The sequence below is a fragment of the Moschus berezovskii genome, chromosome 4 (genome assembly GCF_049115385.1).
Source record: "Moschus berezovskii isolate FMDL1 chromosome 4, NW_MosBer_1.0, whole genome shotgun sequence".
Lineage (NCBI taxonomy): Eukaryota > Metazoa > Chordata > Mammalia > Artiodactyla > Moschidae > Moschus > Moschus berezovskii.
This window is the reverse complement of record NC_142463.1, coordinates 43,420,193-43,443,353: the sequence shown is the minus strand read 5'-3', so window position 1 is coordinate 43,443,353 and position 23,161 is coordinate 43,420,193. Positions and strand designations below refer to the sequence as shown.

General features: G+C 38.7%; 1 protein-coding gene across 1 annotated transcript in view; it reads right to left on the bottom strand.

Moving 5' to 3' along the window:
• The window catches only part of IL23R (interleukin 23 receptor), a 71,924-nt gene extending 57,277 nt beyond the window's left edge, over window positions 1–14,647 (bottom strand). The window contains exons 1-4 of the mRNA XM_055403587.2: window positions 14,534–14,647; window positions 13,370–13,441; window positions 9,606–9,902; window positions 1,823–1,946 (exon numbers count right to left, since the gene is read on the bottom strand). Coding sequence (XP_055259562.2) covers window positions 1,823–1,946; window positions 9,606–9,902; window positions 13,370–13,439 — 491 coding nt within the window. The 5' untranslated portion in view covers window positions 13,440–13,441; window positions 14,534–14,647. The remainder of the gene's footprint in view (window positions 1–1,822; window positions 1,947–9,605; window positions 9,903–13,369; window positions 13,442–14,533) is intronic.
• Between the last annotated feature and the right edge of the window lie 8,514 nt (window positions 14,648–23,161).

The window sequence follows — 23,161 nt, the reverse complement described above, 5'->3', positions numbered from 1 at the left end:
TGCCTGGAGAATGCCATGGACAGTGGAGCCTGGTGGGCAATAGTCCATAGGATCACAAAGAGTCAGACACAACTAAAGCGAGTTAGTACAGCACAGTGCAATATCTAATATATATTTATATAACATACAAAATGTGTCAATGAACTATTATCAGTAAGGTTTCTGCCCAACAGTAGGCTATTCGTAGTTAAGTTTTGGGAGAGTCAAAAATCACATGAAGGGGTCAACACCACAACCCATGTGTTTTTGAAAAGTCAACTGTACAAAATTGAAGGCTTCCTTTGAAAAAATAAATAAATTAAATGAAACAAGAATAGGGAGACCAATCTAGCCCAGTTTGCCCACAGTTTTTCCCTCCATACTAGTGATATTATTTCCATCTTTAACATTGGCAAAGGATTCCAAAACAGATTGACATACATGGATATAGTTTAGATATAACCCAAAAATATTTGAGTTGTGTACATTAAGGAAGGAAAGATTTTTCCACATCAACCATTTCCTATTTTGCAGTTTATAAATAGTAGAAACTAACAATACATTTCTCCTAATCTAAGTTCATATGAAGTAATAAAACATTTATGATTAGTTATTTGCCTTTAAGCATAAAACTTTTGAGCTTTTGGCTGCATGGTGGCCTGGCTCCTGAAGTCTGGTTATTGTTAGATCATAACAGAAGAGTGTTTCCACAAAGCCCTCCTCCAATTAAGCCCTAACTCCAATTAGGAAATTATTACTTTCATTCAAGTATTGCTTTCAGTTTTATAGCTGAAAGTCCTGTGTCCTGATAGCTCCCTTATTCTTCCCTGGCAAGCCAGGGAAGATGGTTGGTATATATAGACACCACATTTGAGATTTGGGGGTCATCATTAATACTATCTTCCATGAATTTAGTGCTAACTATGGACCTGGCATTACTTTGCCAACAAAGGTCCGTCTAGTCAAAGCTATGGTTTTTACATATCTGGAATATGGATACGAGAGTTGGACTATAAAGAAAGCTGAGTGCCAAAGAATTGATGCTTTTGAACTGTGGTATTGGAGAAGACTCTTGAGAGTCTCTTCTACTGCAAGGAGATCCAACCAGTCCATCCCTGAATATTCATTGGAAGGACTGATGCTGAAGCGGAAACTCCAATACTTTGGCCACCTGATGCGAAGAACTGACTCTTTGGAAAAGACCCTGATGCTGGGAAAGATTGAAGGCAGGAGGAGAAGGGGAAGACAGAGGATGAGGTGGTTGGATGGCATCACCAACTCAATAGACATGAGTTTGAGCAAGTTCCGGCAGTTGGTGATGGACAGGGAAGCCTGGCGTGCTGCAATACATGGGGTAGCAGAGTCAGACACGACTGAGCGACTGAACTGTGCTGATGGACCTGGCATGGTGAGTCACACTTTAAAAGTCAAATTCCACTTAAACAGAATTAACCTATCCATTAGGTTCTATTTTCAAGCCTATTTTAAAGATAAAGAAATGACAATTTGGAGAGTTTAAGTGCCTAAATGCTAAAAGGAGGAGAGGGATGAGATTCAAGCAAAGATCCTCTTAAAACTGTGCTGTATCACATTAGGCCCTTGCCCACAGTTACCTCCAATGAGTAAAAACAGCAGAAAGATTATGGAACATATTGCCTCACAGGGTGAAAATATCAATGGCCTGAAAAGTGTTTTGGTGGATTCCTTGATCAGTATTAGGGAGGTGGGGATAGTAAAATGCATTTAACGTTTGAAGCAGATTTCTTGGATCCCTGCTGGAGGCACAGCACTAGCTGAACTGGAGTGGAATTGCTCAGGATAGACTGTTGAGGAGGGAACCTACCTCTTCACGTACACCACATACTTTGTGTCTATGTAGGTGGGCCTCCCAGGGTTCCAGGTACAAGTCATGTTGCCTGAATATTCATAAATGACACAGGCTACTTTGTCAGGAACATCTGGTGGATCTGCAACAAAATATATCACTTAGGAGCCACCACAGAAATATTAAGGTTTTTTATAGTTAGTTGATAACCATTCCATTTTATTTGGAAAACCAGGTCAATCAGCACTTTCCCCATTCCACCCCTTCCAGCTCACATTCCAGCCCATTTTGCCCTGAAACGATGCTGCTTTTCTTCACATACTTTACTGTAGACCCTCTTTGGGGATATTAAGGTAATCAAGTTCCTCCCATCCAAAAGAATTCCTCCCCAAATTCTCTTCCCTCAGCTGTCAGTATATCTTTCTCCTTTTCACAGTAGCTTTTTTCTTTTTTAAAGTCCATTACTGGTCTTTTTCCTCAGTTCCTGTTTACTTTTGAACCCCAAACAATCAAGATTCAGACCCACAATTCCACCAAAACCACTGTTGTTAAGGTCATCAATGATTTTCTAATCCACAAATCCCATGATTTCTTTACGGTCAGCTTGAACTCTGCAGAATTTGCTCTTTTGGTCTTTCCCACCTTGAAATCTCTCTGCATTTTGGCTGTTGTGAAAGGGCGCTCCATGTTTTTCTTATACTCTAGCATTCCAATGCCGGAGAAGGCAATGGCAAGCCACTCCAGTACTCTCGCCTGGAGAATCCCATGGACGGAGGAGCCTGGTAGGCTGCAGTCCGTGGGGTCGCTAAGGGTCGGACACGACTGAGCGACTTCACTTTCATTTTCCACTTTCACACATTGGAGAAGGAAATGGCAACCCACTCCAGTGTTCTTGCCTGGAGAATCCCAGGGACAGGGGAGCCTGGTGGGCTTTCGTCTATGGGGTCACACAGAGTCGGACACGACTGAAGTGACTTAGCAGCAGCAGCAGCAGCAGCAGCATTCCAATGCAAGGGGAGCAGATTTGATCCTGGGTCAGGGAACTAAGAACCCACGTGCCTCGGGATGAGGCCAAAAAGAAAAAAAAAAGTTTGATAGTCATACATACATACTCAACCTTTAAAAGAAAGGGAATTCTGACCCATGCTACCACACAGATGAACCTCGAAGACATTATGCTAAATAAAATAAGCCAGCCACAAAAGGGCAAACACGATATGATTCTATTTATAGGACATGTCTACAACAGTTGAACTCACAGAGGCTGAAAGTAGAATGGTGGTGGCCAACGGTTGAGGAGTTGGGAGAAATGAAGAGTTGTTGTTTATTGGGTGCAGAGTTTCAGTTTTGCAAGATGAAAAATGTACTGGAAATGGATGGGGGTGATGGGTGCACAATGATGTCAATGTGTGTATACATCACTGGCATTCACAGAACTGTGCACTTAAGAATCGTTTAAAAAGTACATTTCACTACAATAAAGAAAGATTAAAAATTTTTAGGCATTCACAGAATTCTATTTCTAGTTTCTTTTTGTCTCTTCTCCCATGCCTTCAACTCTTTCTCTGAATGGCCAAATTTTGGAGAATATTGTTAATTTTTGTCTGCCACCATCCTTCCTTTTGAGAACTGACATCTTCCTCATTCCTAACCTCATCCCCACTCCACCCCTGTACCAAGGGATGTGCCTTGACACACAGAACTGTGCCCTTGACCTAGTCTGCCTGATCGAGTATTTCCATTGGGAATGAACCCGTGACCCAAGATGAACCAATCAGAATTATCGAAGGAACTTTTTCTGGGGCTATTGTAAAAGATGTACTTTCTCCCTGCCTTAATTTACTGTCTCTGAGTGTCATGTAAGCTATGGGCTGTTGATGGTCATCTTGCTGTCATAGTGAAACAGTCTATTTAAGAATGAAGCCAGCACAGGGGAAAACAAAACCCAAGAGATGAGAAAAGATAAGAGAGTTCTGTTGGAGCCCATGAAGCCTCTGAAGCCTATGAAACCCCAACAAATATAGAACTTCATCTGGAATTTTCAGATACATCATGCAGTAATAAATTACCAAGAATCAAGATCAAAAAAGAAGTATGGAAATACCGAGCATTTACCATATGCTCACTTTTTAGGGGTGGCTCTCTCAGCTTGTGCCTCCTTTTACAATACTGCCTGGGAAACTGATTACTTGAAAAATGAAAGGATGAAACTAATACAGCATTGTTAATCAACTATAAAATAAAAATTAAACAAAAAAAAAACCTAATAATTCTGTCCCATTAAGGAAAAAAAGGAAAATGAAAGGATGGGGCCTCAGAACGAATAAAAATACAGACGTTTATAGGCCTGAAGTTATACCCAAAGAGTTAGCTTAAATATAGATCTATTCCTGCACTTCATCTATAAATCAACTACCAAGAATACTACTTATAAAATAAGAAATACATATGTGGAAAATTTTTATCTTTATTGCAAACTGAACCAATAATAGATGTTATTTAGAGCTATCAAATTGGCAAGGATTTTGAAAAATGGTAATCCATAGTGTTGAAATGAACTCAAAGAAATCCTCTAACACACTGCTGGTGGAAATGCAAATTGGAACAACCTTTATGGAGAGCACTATACATATCATAATCTGTAAAAGCAGGAATAATATCTTGCAACCCAGCAATTTTACATCTAGGGATGCATCCTTACCAAAATGTTCATAGATACACAAAAATATTTGGCTTAAAGGGTTTGCCTCTTAAAGTGTTGTTCATAATAATGGAAGAAGTGGAAACCAGCTTAATATCCCAAAATACACTCCTGAAATACAACCAAAAACAAAGTTATTGAAGACAATATAAGTATCTTGTCTTGGAAACAACCCAAAATATGTTTAATTAAATAAGTAAGGGCCATATGATAAAATGAAAAAATAAGTTACAAAATAGTACAGTATAGTGGTCTCATTTGAGAGACAGAGAGATAAAGGGGTAGCGAGAGAGAAAGAGACAGAGAAACAGAAAAAAGACAGAGACACACACAGAGAAAGAGGCTGAAACTAGGAAGACACATTCCAAATTATTAAAGATGGATTCTGCTAGTAGTAAGATTATGAGATTATAGAAATGATGGGTATTTCTTTTTTGTTGGTCCAAAATGTTAAAAAAACATTCTACGTGAATGCAATTTGGTTTAATGATTTAAAAACGTTATTTTCAAACAGTAAGAACACACTATAGCGCTTTAAAACATTTTGATGAGTTGTAGCATCAAACTACAGTGGGGGAGAAATTGGACTAAGTAAGATAAAATTAATCTTTAAGTTTTACTTGAGTCTTAAAGGAGGTAGGTGTAGAAACGTAAATTTAAATCATTCTGGATGTTGATTGACTTGGGGTCCTTCAGTGATTTGTGCTGAAGTTATTTTTTCCCTTTAGTTTCAGAGTATTTTTGATTTGGCCATCATAAAAGACAACTGTCAGCCTTTGGGGCTATGTTATTCCACAGCATTTTCTCCGAAGTGAATGCTCAGGGTTATGTCTGGTAACTAATTAACTTTGTAAAAGATCAAATAGATTAAACACTTATGTGCAAATAAACATGCTATTTGTTAATATGAAGCTATGTAAAGATGGGAATGTGAATATAGATATAAAATAAGACCAAATTGTTTTTAGATTCCATTGTGTGTGCTTAGTCAGTCAGTCATGTTGGACTCCTTGCAACCCCATTGGACTGTAGCCCTCCAGGTTCCTCTATCCGTGGGATTCCTGGGCGAGAATACTGGAGTGGGTTGTCATTTCCCTTTCCAGGGATCTTCCCAATCCAGGGATTGAACCCTCATCTCCTGTGTCTCCTGCATTGTAAGCAGATTCTTTACCTGCTGGGTTATTAAATGTCCATGGTAAAAACCTGCTGTACAGCCAGATGCCAGAGAATACTCTGCTCTCTCCTACCCAACACATGTCTGCCCTCCTACTGGGTCCCTTACTATTCACAGGCCATGTTTCTTATTAATTCAAAGTTTAGCCAAGGATCATTTTCAACTGAGAGCTTCTTGACGACAGAGTCTGTGATCCCCTCTTCTCTGAATGGCTATTTAACACATTTTTGGTGCATGCTAACCACTAAGTAAAGTGTATTTCATGGCTTGATTGGTTTGATTAATAAAATGATAATGAGGAGAATTTAAAATGAAAAGAAAGACAATGCTTCTGGCAAAGATCTCTCCATAATTCCTTACCCAAAGAGTGCACAGGCTGGCCTATTGTGTCACTAATAAGACTGAGTATCAATGTTAAAGACAACTTTTCAGGGCTTTTTATTGGATAATAAGTCTACTTTCATCAGACGATAAGTAGAGAATAAAGATGATTAAAATTCAAGCTAGATATATTTAAATTTTAATGAGTCAGTGGAAATATGACTGTTTGATGAATAGTTTAATTTGGTGTTTTTTTAAAGGAATAGAGAAATCTGAAAGTGTTTTATCCCATGACTGGTGTGACTCTGATAGTATACTTTTCATGATGTGTGTACACTTACAGATAATAATCTAAGAAGTCTAAGATTATGGCTAAAAATGAAACTGTGATAATAGTTTGTATTTCACAAATTACACATCAAAGTATGGAACTTTTAATGTTTGGATATCTTTTTAGGAAAAGCAACAACTCCTTTATCTTCTCTTTGTTTTGTATGATTTGTCTCCAGTCTAAAAAAATACACATAATCATTTTGTTCAGAACAGTGACGATAAGTTGACACAGTAAAGTTCACAGGAAGAGTATCCTGTAATCAAAGTGATCCAGTGAAAGCAGTGTGATTTCTAGAATACCACAAAAACCCTCAAAAACCTCTACTTGACCTACTTCAATAAGAAGTTTTGTTTGCTAAGAATGTAGAGCCCAAGAACACTGGGGTTCCTGAATCCAGTGCTTTGAGTAAATTCTTACATGGCAGTTACACTTTCACACTCATAACCAGAGATCTATGTAAAAAGTTCTAAAATCACAGAGTAAACAAGTGGAAAGGGTAATGTTCTTTCTAAGCAGCTGTCAGCAGAATGTGTTATCCTAGAAGGGGAGAAAAGGACATTCCCTGGCCCTGAACAGAGCCTGGTGGTTGTGTCTGGGGGCAGAAGGCCTCAGCCAACACTGGAGAGTGGTTGGGCATCTCTGGTCACTCAAACGGCAACACAGGGAAGGAGGCCACACTTATTCTGCCTCCTTTCTTACTCTGGCTTAAAATTAAAGCTAACCTTTCCCCACAACCATGACAGTTGCTCATTTGTCCTCCAATGAAATATTCTCTCAATAATTCACCCCCCAACCATCAAGGATAAATAGGAATGTAATTAAGCAAGAAGGGTTACTTTTGTTTCCTGAGGATGTGGACAAGCTCAGAAGTCCTCAGACATCAGATAAGATGTCTATTTGTGGTTTCAGTTCCCACAATTTAGGGCAAGTTTAGCATGTTATTATTATTTTAAGGCCTAAATTTTTTCTTTAACTCCAAAACCTATCAATTTCCTTCCTCAGTTCACCTCTGCTACTTCCTACAGCTCTTCTTTCTTGAAGCAAGGAGGTCAGGTGCCCAGCACGACAATGGCCTTACTTTAAACAAAAAAGCCTCCTTCTTCTCAGACACTCCCTGTAGGGACAGGTAGAGAGGCCAGGTGGACTTGGTCTGTCTAGGTGAGGACTGGAGATGAGGAAGAACTCAGATTGGATTCTCCAAAGTATGGAGAAGGGGAGCGTAGCAAAGATCCAAAGCCCTCTATCTTTCACTGAAAATGGGCGCAGCTGCTGTAGGGAGTGAAACTCTAGATTAAAACAGTACTGAACTTAATGATTTTTCTTTTGTAATAGTAGAACCAAGAATTAAGTATATAATTATACAAGCCAGCCCATAATACTATAGTAACTTAAACACCTTCAGGATACTATGAACACACATTGAATTTAGCAAATATTTTTAAAATTAGCAGTTCACTTTTTTCTTAATAATTATAGTAACAAACAATGATTCACAGTTGGGGCAGTGACATTAGGAGCAGGGAATTGTATCAAAATCATCCCATGTTTTATCAAAAGGTTCCATTTAAAAGGGCTTAGGCACATTAATATTGTAAAGTATATAATACACTTTTAAATAGGTTATTGAAATTGAATGTTTACCATGACCAATATAATTAGCCTCATTTTACAGACATGGAATTGAGGCACAGACTGGTTAAGCAACTTTCCTGAAGTCACACAGCTGGTAAGAAATATAGCAGAGATACAAAGCTAGTATTGCTACTGTTTTTTCCTTCTGAAATCTTAGCCTCAAAATTTCTCAATGGAATCTGATTCAAGGTTGATATTAGTTTGGAAAATAATGTAAAGTGAAAAATAGTTGAAAATAAAAACACTGAAAATCTGAGGATGCTGTCTTTCACATACCTAAAAACTGTGTTTGGCCAGGCTAGTGTTAAAAAATTGTATTTTGAATATGTTGGCAACATTGAAAAGTTAGTAGAATTCGTATTGAAAATTTACACTTCCATCTTCTTTGGAAGAACCAAAAGATCTAAGAATACTGGGCCCTCAGAGATGCTGAAGCTGGACACTGTCTGTGCTCAGTAAACTATGTGTTTTCCTCTCTGCACAAATCCCACCAGCTTCTTAATGCAACATTTCACCAAACTGGCTCCTAGAGACTTTCAAATTTGCAATACCTACATTAAACTGGGCTGGAAGAAGCACAAACTAGAATCAAGATTGCCGGGAGAAATATCAATAACCTCAGATATGCAGATGACACTACCCTTATGGCAGAAAGTGAAGAGGAACTCAAAAGCCTCTTGATGAAAGTGAAAGAGGAGAGTGAAAGGTTGGCTTGAAGCTCAACATTCAGAAAACAAAGATCATGGCATCTGGTCCCATCACTTCATGGGAAATAGATGGAAAAACAGTGGAAACAGTGTCAGACTTTATTTTTTTGGGCTCCAAAATCACTGCAGATGCTGATTGCAGCCATGAAATTAAAAGACGCTTACTCCTTGGAAGGAAAGTTATGACCAACCTTGATAGTGTATTGAAAAGCAGAGACATTACTTTGCCAACCACGGTCCGTCTAGTCAAGGCTATGGTTTTTCCGTGGTCATGTATGGATGTGAGAGTTGGACTGTGAAGAAAGCTGATCGCCGAAGAATTGATGCTTTTGAACTGTGGTGCTGGAGAAGACTCTTGAGAGTCCCTTGGACTGCAAGGAGATCCAACCAGTCCATTCTAAAGGAGATCAATCCTGGATGTTCATTGGAAGGACTGATGCTAAAGCTGAAACTGCAATACTTTGGCCACGTAATGCAAAGAGTTGACTCACTGGAAAAGACTCTGATGTTGGGAAGGGTTGGGGGTGGGAGGAGAAGGGGACGACAGAGAATGAGATGGCTGGATGGCATCGCTGACTCTGTGGACATGAGTTTGAGTGAACTCCGGGAGTTGGTGATGGACAGGGAGGCCTGGCGTGCTGTGATTCATGGGGTCACGGAGAGTCGGACACGACTGAGCGACTGAACTGAACTGAACATTAAACTAATAAAAGAAGTGAATATATTAATTTACCTCCATTTTTAGACAATATGGGTCGTTACCAGTTACAATTGTTAGGCTAACTTTCACTTGGCTTTTGAATGCACCCCAATACTTACATCCAGAAGAAATGTATATTAATTTGCCTCCATTTTTAGACAATATTGGTAGTTACCAGTTACAATTGTTAGGCTAACTTTCACTTGGCTTTTGAATGCACCCCAACACTTACATCCAGAAGAAATGTCTTTTCCACATATCAGTGTCTCTGGAAAATATCTGGAACATTCAGCAGTACAGTACACAAAAGCTTGTGGCTCCACAAAGTTGTTATACCAAAGGCGAGCTGTTGTTTTATTGATTCTTGTGATATGAGATCTTTCTTTGATGCCATTTTTATAAAAATAAAATTTCCTTGGTTGGCAGTTCTTAATTGCTGCTTGGCAATATATAGAGATATTCATACCCATCTTAAAAATTGTGGCAGGTTCTACCCAGATGTGTCCAGAGCAATTTATATTTGTAATCCCTGGAAAACAAATAGATAAAATAATTAATTCCATGTAAAACATTAAAACCAGATATTCAGAAGAATATGTTTTGCATTTAAAATTGTTTCTAATGGAATAATTTCCATTGGAAAAGAGTTTTAGGACTCAGTGTATCCTTTAACTGCTTAGCTGATCAGTGCGTTTTTACCACTTTATGTTGATGTTCGACAGCATGACACAAGCCTAGAGTCCAGCTCTCAGCTTTTCAGCTTGTCTAGCAGACTAAAGTGCAAATATAATTAGCTCTTCTATTGTAAAGGTGAGGAATGAGGCATTTTGAGGCTACCTTATGTTTCAAAGGTAACATTAGAAATAACAATTGGTAGTGAAGGAAATGGCAACCCACTCCAGTGTTCTTGCCTGGAGAATCCCAGGGACGGGGGAGCCTGGTGGGCTTCCGTCTGTGGGGTCACACAGAGTCGGACACGACTGAAGTGACTTAGCAGCAGCAGCAGCAGCAGTGAAGAATCCAAACCCCATTCTTCAGCTACTCAGTCTTTCCTTCTTTTATAGAGAAGGGCTACTTTTATCAGAAAATTATAAGTTTAATAGTGAAATCATGCTCTTACTAGTTGCAAAAATTTATTGCCTGACCACCACTTAAAATTCATCATTAATTTAAAAATATGGGGAAATGTTCAGAATATATTTTTAAGTTGAAAAGCAAGTTGCAAAACAAAATATTTAATATAGACTCGATGTTAAGAATAAATAGATGAATGAATTAAAGATACACTAAGATATTATCAATGATAATCTGTGTGTTAATTTTTATTTTTAATTGAATATTTCTGTGTTTTAAAAATTACATAATAATGTATTATTTTTATAGCCAAAAGACAATAAAGACATTTTCATAAGCTCAAATGATAATGTAATACAATATCAATTAAGTTAAATTCACATCAAGGAAAATTCATTGTAGGCTTTTTCTAAATATTCTAAATTCTAAGCATTAGAATATCTTAAAACCTTTTCAAAGTGATGATTAAAGGCCAGTATTTAATTTTAAAAGTCCTTATCTTAAGAATTCAAAGCTTAAAAATTAACTTTTGTAATATAAATGTAATTAAATATGTCCATTTATGTAGTTTGCATTCACATATAAATTATAAATATTTAAGTGTTGAAATAGTGATAAAAATAATTCCATCATTATCAATAGGAAATTGAAGCCAAAGACATGAAAAGAAGTTTTAAGAAAGCATCTGACTGCTTTACCATGGTGAGTCGCTTCAGTCATGTCCAGCTCTTTGTGACCCCATGAACTGTAGCCTGCCAGGCTCCTCTGTCCATGGGATTCTCCAGGCAAGAATACTGGAGTAGTTTGCCTTGCCCTCCTCTGGGAGATCTTCCCAACCCAGGGTTCAAACCCACATCTCTTACGTATCCTGCATTGGCAGGTGTTCTTTACCACTAGCGCCACCTGGGAAGCCCCTGCTGTTTTAAAGAAGTTCAACAATTCAAGTTCAGACAAACTGTTTCTTCAGCACCTTAAAAGATATGTGAATACTATCATGAAACCATTGTGAGTAGTGTTTAAGAATACACAGAAAATATTGAAAATGTCAGAAGACTTAAAATTTGGATAAATGTTGTCTTGGTTTTAAAAAATAAAATAAAATAGAACCCCAGAAACACTGGACTGCTGAGCTTCACAACATTTGGAAATGAATTAGCAAGTCGATGATTTTTCAGTACATAGAAAAAGAAATCAGTAATAGGCAGGAGTCAACTTGGATTATGTAAGAATAAGTCATACAAAAGTATGTTAATTTCTCTTTTTAATATGTTAAAATAAGTCAAAATATGTTAATTTGGGGGGGTTGGTCAGAAAAATGCTAAACATAGTGGGTTTTTTTATTTCAGCAAAGCGATTTAAAAGGGGTAAAATATCATTCTAGTAGAAAATTTGGAAAAGACAGTAAAAATATTACAGCAGATTGGGTGAAAGTGAAAGTGAAGTTGCTCAGTCCTGTCCAACTCTTTGCGATCCCATGGACTGTAGCCCACCAGGTTCCTCTGTCCATGGGATTTCCTGGGCAAGAATACTGGAGTGGATTGGGTAATAATATATAAAATAATTTCTAATAAACAGCTGGAAAGTCTCTAATGCCATATCATATGGGCTTGTCTTATTTCTCTATGCTTCATATTAATCACTCAGATGTATAAACAGGCTTCCCTGCTGTCTCAGACGGTAAAGAATCTGCCTGCAATGCAGGAGACCTGAGTTTGAACCCTGGATCGGAAGATCCCCTTGAGAAAGGAATGACTACTCACTCCAGTATTCTTGCCTGGAGAATTCCATGTATAAACAGAAGTCTGACTTATTCGCATATTTCCAGAAGCTGGAAAAAGTAAATGATGTCTTATTTCTACCAAACCTTCTTGGATGCTGTTGGTCTGACTCTGGAATTGTCTGATATCCTGCTGGAGGGATTCTAATTCTCATGGTGGGGCTACTTCTATATGTCTAATATAAGTTAGTCCCAACCTACAGAAGATAGTTTTGCTTTTGTCACTATTCTAAGTTGCATGCTTTGCAAAGCTTCCTTCAAGATCTAAAACCCTGCCTTGATGTTGCTTGTGTGTGCATGCATGCTCAGTCACTCAGTCGTGTCCAACTCTTTGCAGCCCTATGGACTGTAGCCTGCCAGGCTCCTCTGTCCATGGGATTCTCCAGGCGAGAACAACTGGAGTGGGTTGTCATGGCCTCCTCCAGGAAATCTTCCCTACGCAGGGACTGAACCAGCATCTCCTGCATCTCCTGCATTGACAGGCAAATTCTTTCACCACTGAGCCACATGGGAAGCCCTTGGTGTTGCTTATCTCCTAGTAAATGAGTCCCTCTCACCTGTCCAGGATATGCCCCCAATAGAAGCTCTCAAGAGCCAATGGCTGTCCTGCCTGAATTTCTGATGATCTCCCACCTGGACTCTGTGTATGCCTTTCTCATAATGCTAGTTGTTTGTGTGAATTACAAAATAAGAATAATAATAGCACATAATACTACTGCACAAAGTTGTTGTGAGGAAGACAAGGCTTGGCATAGCACCTAACACAGAGTAATCATCAATAAACTGTTTGTGGAATTGAATAAAATTCAAATGTTTGATGAGTTATATAAGTTAAAAATGTTCAAAGACAGATTATGCCAAATCAAAATAATAAACTCCTTTCAGAAATGTTGATATTAGACTTAGACCGCTTCATGGACATTTTGATATAAGAATTAGACCTCTATCAGGATGCTTGATAAAGGAATCCTGATTTGGAGAGAGGTTGGACTCATACTTCATTGAACATAATTTTATATGCATATAATTTTTCGCAATATAATAATTTTTATTCTTCAGAGATTCAAGCATAATGTCATGAACCTAATAAACACTCAGTATTTTATTTGAATAAAAAATAGCAATAGGTACTCAAAATACTGTACCTCCATGACACCAACTGAAGAATATGTAGACAGCTATTACCACGTCCCAATGAATTGTGACCTGATTCATGCCTGAAAACAGAAAAAACTTTTTGTCTCTCTCTAGAAAAATATGAAAAATGTTTAAACTGTAATATTTTAATAAAATATTAAAAGGCATAACATTTTTTCTAGCAGTTGTTTTTGATGAGAAACTTTAAGAAGGAAGAAAGGAGCGAAGGAAGGAAGGATGGGAAGGGAGAAGGAAACAGGGCAAAGAAGAGTCACTGGGGTGTGAGGAAGTATAATAAGGAGGAGTAAAGCAAAAGAATGGAATTTTCTACCCTTCAAAAATCAGTATGAATTACCTTCATAGGACATTTTGACCCTTGATAAAATATAATTCCCCCTGATCTTATCTCTCTCATCAGAAATCTCTTTCTGCTCTAACTCATGATCCTCAATCCTTCTCCTGACCAGGGTCACATGACTATCAAGCTCCAGAAATATTAGTCTTCCAGGAAAAGCCAAGAAGGTCAGAACTTCCAGAAAAGAAAAGAATTCAAAATGAAGAAAGAGGAAGTGAGACAAAACCTTATGTGTTATCACCAGTTAGATTTACAGAATCCCCTTTATTTGCAGAGAGTTCAAAAGAAGCACATTATAGAAATTCCAAACAATATTGCCATTAGTTTACATCTGGAGTTACATCGTTCAGTCAAACAGTTACATGCATTATTAAATAATTAAGTTATTCAATAAGCAGCATTATTCAGTTATTTTTATCTGTTTAATTAAACCTGAGCCTTTCATATAAAACAACAAAAACTCATAACTCATCAAATAGCACACAATATTTCATTTTTAAAAACTGAGGTCCCCAATGACTTATGAATATAAAGATCCCTTTCATGATTTGTTAACAATAGTAGATCTTCTCTTTGTAAATAATAGGCAAAAGAAACCCTGAAATATTCCTAGTTAGGAGTTAACTACTCACCTAATAGAATATACACAATAATATCGTTTAAAGCGATATGATGTTAGATAATATTACAGATTCAGCTTCTATCATAACTCTGTATGAAATATCATACAAACTCATAAGAGAAGATAACTTGGCCCATGGATCTCCAAAAGGAAATATAGCTGTTTGTGAGTATTCAGAGATCATTATCTCTTTACCTTACAACCTGTTTGAAGCACATAATTCCACCCCAGAGCCAGGCTGCTACCCTCGTATCTGCGTCATGTCTTCTTTCCTCACTGCTTGCCTGTCAACGATCACTTCAGGTTTTCAGTGATGAGGCAAATGGAAATATCTGCAAAGCTCCGACCTACATTTCAGATTCTTGAAGAGGAACTCAAAACTGTCCAACTCAAAATGACTGGCTGTTATGTCACCATTTGGGAAAACCCAGATTACTGAAAGTGAACTGCTTTGTCAGTACTTTTTTTTTTTCCTCACCTTAATTTGAAATAATCTCATCCAAGAAGTAGAGTACATATTTATGCTTAATCTATCAAAATCTTTGACACCAAAGATACAATGCTTAGTTTTAATTTGCAACCAACATTGATACCCATTATAAATCCATTTCTTAAGAAAAGAAAGTTTAAAAGCTACTATTGACCATTCATGTATTTAACAAGCATTTTTGAACATCTCATATGTGCCAGGTATTGTTTGGGGCATTAAAGATATAACGGTGATTAACTACAGAACAGCTGCTTTATATATTGCATTGTTTATAATGATAAAATTATAGATCAGTGGCTTTAAACTATTTATTCATAGTTTAACAGGATCCTAAAATGAAAGTCGTTCAGTCATGTCTGACTGTTTGCAACCTCATGGACTATACAATCCATGGAATTCTCCAGGCCAGAATACTGGAGTGGGTAGCCTTTCCCTTCTCCAGGAGATCTTCCCAACCCGGGGATCGAACCCAGGTCTCCCACGTTGCAGGCAGATTCTATACCAGCTGAGCCACCAGGAAAGCCCTAACAGGACCCTAAGACCAAATTAAAAAAAAAAAACTATCAATTATTTGGTTGGTTTCTAGCCAGCATCACCAGGAGACCTTGTGGCACACCTTTTCTTCTCACCTCCTTATTTGTTCTACATGAGTATCTTTTCACTCTTCTTTCAGCTTTCTATTGTAAATGACAGTTAATTTACTCATTTCCTCCACAGTGAATTTCTTGAAGTCAGAAACTCCATATTGTCTTTTTAGTTTTTGTATCTTTAGTACCTAGCACATTAGAATATTCTGGGGGAACATTTAAACATTCATATGCTCAAAATTATTGTACTCAATGAAATCAGAATTTCTGTAAGTGGAAGTTGAGCATCGATATTTTTAAAAAGCCTCTCCTGGTGATTATAATGAGCAGTCAGGGCTGGGGATCACCAGAATACATGAATAAGAGTGTCTTTGACTGTTAACTGGGTTTTAATGACTAGGCTTCCCTGGTGGCTCAGAGGTTAATGCGTCTGCCTCCAATGCGGGAGACCCGGGTTCGATCCCTGGGTCGGGAAGATCCCCTGGAGAAGGAAATGGTAACCCACTCCAGTATTCTTGCCTGGAGGATCCCATGGATGGAGAAGCCTGGTAGGCTACAGTCCACGGGGTTGCAAAGAGTCGGACACGACTGAGCGACAGAACAGAACAACTTTCTAAACTATGAAGAAGGGTATGGGAAAACATTTCACATACCAAGAGCAGTGGTTTGGGACTGGCAAGTTGTTTCTGTAGGCTGCGGGATTTGAGCTGGAAAATTAGGTCAGTGGCAGACTATAATGGGCTTTGTATTCCTGTCCGTCCTCCGCGCACTCAGATGTGCATCGCCACCTGACTATTGCTGGTCAGGCTATTGTTCAGTTGCTCACTCATGTCCAGATCTTTGCGACCTCATGGACTGCAGCACGCCAGGCCTCCCTGTCCTTCACTATCTCCAGGAGTTTTGCTCAAACTTATGTCCATTGAGTTGATGGTGCCATCCAACCACTTCATCCTCTGTCTCCCCTTTCTTCTCCTGCCCTCAATCTTTCCCAGCATCAGGGTCTTTTCCAATGAGTTGACTCTTTGCATCAGGTGGCCAAAATATTGGAGCTTCAACTTCAACATCAGTCCTTCCAATGAATATTCAATGTTGATTTCCTTTAGGGTTGACTAGTTTGATCTCCTTGCCCTCCAGGGGACGCTCAAGAATCTTCTCCAGCACCACAGTTTGAAAGCATCCATTCTTCAGTGCTCAGCCTTCCTATGATCCAACTCTCACATCCATACTTGACTGCTGGAAAAAGCATAGCTTTGACTCTATGGACCTTTGTTGGCAAAGTAATTCTCTGCTTTTTAATATGCTGTCTAGGTCTGTCATAGCTTTCTTCCAAGAAGCAAGCATCTTTTAATTTCATGGCTGCAGTCACCCTCCACAGTGATTTTAGAGCCCAAGAAAATAAAGTCTGACACTGTTTCCATTATTGCCCCATCTATTTGTCATGCTTGTCAGGCTACACAGCTGAAAGAAACCAAACAACAACAACAAAACCCCAACTTCCTTTATTGGAAAGTGTCAGAGATAACAAAGATTTTTAGGCAAAGAAATACATAATCAAGTTGGATCTTAGAAAGATATTTCTAATTACTGCATGGAGAATTGGACGAGGATAAAGAATCTAGTTAGGAGGCTATGGAAGAGCAAAGGCTGATGAAGACCTAAGGCAAAGCAAAGGCAGTGAGAATTGAGAGGAGGAAATACATGTGAGAGCTCCGGGGAGTCCCACTCAACAGGAGTTGTGCAATGAACAACCTGTGTGTGGGGCTAAGAATTCAGGAGCACCAGGTTTGACTCTGGTGGCCATTTCGCGGACTCAGTAGATAACAGTATTGACTGAACACACAAAAGTGAGGGTGGGGAGGTAACGAACTTGGTTCTGACCATGCTGATTTGAAGGGGCTTCCAGCATGTTCAGAGAAGACTGTCTAGTAGGCTGTTGGAGACACTGGTAAACTTGAGAGAGAAGTTTAAACTGGAGATCTAAATTTAGAAGATTTCAACATGTCAGTCGTATTAAAAGTAAAATTAGAAAAAGAGAATTCAGAGAGAACATCCAGAGAGATAAGGGAAAGGAGTAGGAGGCCAGAACCAAAAAATCTTGACCAAAGGACAGAAGAGATACAGAAAGAAGTGCATGACGAGTGTCAAATAGTCAGAGATTAAATATGATAGGAACTAAAAGGCAGTGTTGAATTTGACAATAGTCAGTACCCCCTGAGAATAGTTTCAGAAAAGAAATGAAGGTAGAAAGAAGATTGAAGTGAGTTAGAACAGAAAATAAGGGAGAGGACATCATCTAGTATTTCAGGAATTTGGACAGTGTAGATGAGACTGATGGATGTTCACTGCAAATCAGTACCCACTTATTTATTTTAATGGAGGCTGGTGATGGTTCTCAACCCACTTTTCAGATATTTTCCATGCGTATCTTTGGTGAAAAATCCATTCAAATCTCTGTTGTTTTTGTTGTTTAGTCACTAAGTTGTGTCTGACCTTTTGTGACTCCATTGACTATAGCCTGCCGGCTCCTTTCTCCATGGGATTTCCCCAGGTAATAATATTGGAGTGTGTTGCCATTTCCTACTCCAGGTTCAAATCTTTAGTCCATTTATATTGGCTTATTTTTTTTCTTATTATTGAGTTTTGAGCATTCTTTACATGGTTTGAAAACTAATCTTTTACCGGACATGTGTTTTGTCCTAGTCTGTGGCTTACTTTTTTCATTTTCTTACCAATATCTTTTGAAAGAAGTTTTTGATTTTAGTGAAATCCAATTCATTAATTGCTTTAATAATTTTTTTCTTTGTCTTGTTAGCCTCTGCTTATATTTTCATCAGTGGATCAGTATATAGTCTTGCCTTATGTGTGTTTCTGTTTAAAGACAATCTATATTGTTGACTAGCTAACATCGAACTCAGGGTCAGCAGCCCTATAATTCAAACCTGAATTATATTTGGGGGCCATGTTAAACAGTGAAATTACCAAAAAAGAAAATCACAAAATGTGAAAAATGTAGTACTAAATAGACTTGGGGCTTCCCAGGTAGCTCAGTAGTAAAGAATTCACCTGCCAATGAAGGAGATGCCAGTTTGATCCCTGGGACAGGAAGATCCCCTAGAGAAGGAATGGCAAACCTACTCCAGTATTCTTGCCTGGAAAATTCCATGGACAGAGGAGCCTGGTGGGATAACATCTATGGGTTTCAAAGAATCAGACACAACTGAGCATACACACCCACACACAGGTAATTATACACAATATTTTATTTTCAAAATTTTTCTGTTTTGGAAGGTATCTTTTCACTGTCTTATAAGCTCACAAGTAATAAATCTGGTTTATTTCCTAAAAATCACACAATTTCAAGTTTTTCTCTAGCATTTGGTAAAAGTTTGGAATGGTTGTTGGATAAGGGAATGAAATGGATGATTGAGTGTAAAATGCATGATCTTGAAAACAGCATATTACATTAGTAAATATATTTTGTGTTACATCACAGGGTAAATACATTATGCAACATTTAGATTTTTTCCAACTTAAAAAAGTATACTTTTAAGGAATTTCAAAACAGAAGGAAACAACGTAGTCCTTATGCAGTTGTGCTTTTCTATAAATTTACCTGTCTATTGTGGATTGAAACTATCTCCAGTTTCTCTGTGCTTTGGCAATAAGCATTGTCATAAACTAACTGACCACGGTTAATAGAAGGAACTCCTTGAAGTGGATTGGTTAGGATCTTCCAGTTTAAGAAGTACATCTGGACCAAGACCTGAAATGTTAAGCTGTTGCCTAGCAACACTGATCTACCCAGTAAGGAGGAGGCCTAGAGAAATCTTTCTTGCCTCAGAACTCAGATGCCATATATGGGAGAATGAGAAGAACGAGGAATGGCCTATTGATCCTTGAAATGGGAACTTAGTGACTCTGACTCTGATTAGAGGTGGAAAACCTACCACCTCTGTGTAGGGAAGTGATATGGCAGTCCCAGCATTTTTAAATGGGCCTGGCTTAGAGCAGATAATCTCATTAGAGAGGAAAACTAGGCAACTCTTGAATTTGTGCTTGCATAGCAGGTGCACTATTTCTACTTGGATTATTACATTTCTTTGAAGTGGCTTTAGTAGGGGAGAACCTCTGAAGATTATCATGTGTAAAGCTCCTAAGCCATCCCTTTGAAGGTACCACTAAATATGCAGATATCATTAGGTAGACCTGATTTCAGTTCAGTTCAGTCACTCAGTCATGTCCGACTCTTTGCGACCCCATGAATCGCAGCACACCAGGCCTCCCTGTCTATCACCAACTCACAGAGTGCACCCAAACCCGTGTACCCCATGAATTGGTGATGCCATCCAACCATCTCATCCTCTGTTGTCCCCTTCTACTGCCCTCAATCTTTCCCAGCATCAGAATCTTTTCAAATGAGTCAGCTCTTCACATCAGATGGCTAAAGTATTGGAGTTTCAGCTTAACATTATTCCTTCCAATGAACACCCAGGATTGATCTCCTTTAGAATGGACTGATTGGATCTCCTTGCAGTCTAAGGGACTCTCAAGAGTCTTCTCCAACACCACAGTTCAAAAGCATCAATTCTTTGGCAATCAGCTTTCTTCACAGTCCAACTCTCACATCCATACATGACCACTGGAAAAAACCATAGCCTTGACTAGACGGACCTTTGTTGGCAAAGTAATGTCTCTGCTTTTTAATATGCTATCTAGGTTGGTCATAACTTTCCTTCAAGGAGGAAGTGTCTTTAATTTCATGGTTGCAATCACCATCTGCAGTGATTTTGGAGCCCAGAAAAATAAAGTCAGGCCCTGTTTCCCCATCTATTTCCCATGAAGTGATGAGACCGGATGCCATGATCTTAGTTTTCTGAATGTTGAGCTTTAAACCAACTTTTTCACTCTCCTCTTTCACTTTCATCAAGAGGCTTTTGAGTTCCTCTTCACTTTCTGCCATAAGGGTGGTGTCATCTGCATATCTGAGGTTCTTGATATTTCTCCCGGCAATCTTGATTCCAGCTTGTGCTTCCTCCAGCCCAGTGTTTCTCATGATGTACTCTGCATATAAGTTAAATAAGCAGGGTGACAATATACAGCCTTGACGTACTCCTTTTCCTATTTGGAACCAGTCTGTTGTTCCATGTCCAGTTCTAACTGTTGCTTCCTGACCTGCATACAGATTTCTCAAGAGGCAGGTCAGATGGTCTGGTATTCCCATCTCTTTCAGAATTTTCCACAGTTTATTGTGATCCACACAGTCAAAGGCCTGGCATAGTCAATAAAGCAAAAATAGATGTTTTTCTGGAACTCTCTTGCTTTGGGAGGCTTAAAATTTGTGCCATAATAATCTAGCAGTTCTGTATGGAATAAGGAAATCAATATCATGAAAGGGTGGGGAGACTGATGGTTGGTGGGATGAACTGTTTTTGAAGGAGAAAGATGACAACAGCTACCCACTGAAGTCAGAGGAAGTCCCCTAATTCATGGATATGCTCAGGGCAGATATTTGTACATATCTGCACAATTGTTGGTAGATAGGATACCGTGGTATAGCCCAGTCTTTCTCTACACCTGGGTGGAAAACAGGTATCCCCATTTGAGAGGGCTTATCTTACTACAGAAACTAAAGTGTGACTGGATCCCTCCTCACTGTCTGCCTGGGGCAAGACATATATCCACCCTCCTCCTTGGGCAGTCACCAGTATATCCAAGATGACAGAAGAGGGCCTGTAGAAACTGCAACACAAATATAAGATAAAACAGGAAGGCTTCTTTTTCCTTAAGCAAATAACAAGGGTTATGCTTAGAAACAGTCTTCCCCAGTGGCTCAGATGATAATGAATCTGCCTTCAAGGCAGGAGACCTGGGTTCATTCCCTGGGTCAGGAAGATCCCTTGAAGAACGGAATGGCAACCCACTTCAGTATTCTTGCCTGGAGAATCCCATGGACAGACAAGCCTGGCAGGCTATGGTCCACAGGGTCACAAAGAGTTGGACACGACCAAATGACTAACACTTATTTATTACTTACACTTTGAAACAATTTATCAGTTCATGGTAGAATGAAAGTCTAATTGTTCAATAGATGTTTGGTTAGGTAAGTGACTTCCTCCTCTCAACTTCTTCTCTAGACAACCAAAAAGGAGGCAACTGCATGGGTTGACCCCCTGAAATTAAGGGTGAGACAAGAAAAACCCATTGGGACTGAGGACAAAGCTGTTCAGTAAGCCAATCTTCAGGCCTCTTTAAGGTTGTTTCTGTATATACTGCATTAAGGGGCTTGAGGTTGGGGTAAAGAACGCTTTTGTGTTCACCGATGTACTGATATTTGTATGTGCAATTAAAGTGAAAAACTTATTTGGATAATTGACAGTGTTACCCTGCCCTTCTGTTGTCAGAGGCCTAATAAAGGGGCTACGTGTTTCTTAAGTGCCTTCTCTGTGACATCATAGACTGGCTAGGGGTTGTGACTATAGAAGAGGATATTAATGGCTTTCAAGGACCCTGAGGTAGGAAAGAAGATTGTGTTTAAAATTTACAATAGAAAAGGATAAAATGGTAATAGAAAGATATAAAAGCAGGGGAGCAGAGAGGAATACACACTTCTGCAAGCTTCTGCCCTGAATGCCAACTCTAATAGGGCAAAGTTTACCTGATCTGGGTCAATGACTCAGGTTCAGTTTCTCACCTGTTCCCTCCAGTTTGATCTTACACTTGTGACTCTCAACTAGATTTTATGGTACCAAATAACTCTGTTTTCCCTGCAGATCATTAAATCTTTTCCTTTTTATGGCACCAGCATGCCTCTTTCAACTGCCCCTACTGCTACCCCATCACTGTCCAGTGGGTTTGGACCATACCATATCACTTTGCTCCACCAGCAGTGCCCAGCTCATTCTCTGGGTGTGCTCTACTTTTCAGCACTCACAACTGAGTAATTACAAAAAGTACAACTTCAGGTCCACAGCTTTAATTTAAGAAGGTAACAGAAAATATTATTCATTTCAGAAAACTTTTTGTCAAAAATATTGAACTTGTTTTTCTAACTTCGTGGTCTTGAAATTATGTTTTAATTATCTTGACAATACTTTTACCTGGAAAAACTCATTCTTCAAATATGCTAGAGAAAGGAGGTGTTATCACTTTATTAATTTTCTCAACTACTGAATTAATAGTGCCATTATTCATAAAGAGTTATATAGATTCTTTGAAAAGAAATAAATACCATAAATCTTTTGACTCATCCAAAGCACAGTGCCTACATGCAACTTCTCGACATTTCTCAGTATCAAACACATTACAGTTCATTCAGCTCTGTCAGAGGAACGGGTACTACTGGCTGAATCATCACCATTTCCTGTGAGGTATGCATTAAATGTCAACTCTACCTTCTTTCCTATGAACTTTTTAGAGACTTAATGCTCAGAAGTGAAGGTGAACTCAAAACCTTCAAAGTACACACTGCTATATTCAACATGGATAAACAGCAAGGACCTACTGCATCACACATGGAACTCTACTCAATGTTTGATGCCAGCCTGGATGGGGGGGTTGGAAGTTGGGGTAGAATGGATACACATATATGTATGGCTGAGCCCCTTTGCTGTTCACCTGAAACTATCACAACACTGTTAATTGGCAATACCCCAATACAAAATAAAAAGTTTAAAATTTGGGGGAAAAAACCCACCTTCAATGTACAGCTTTAGCTCTTGGAGACTTCACGTATACTTTTAAGGAGGT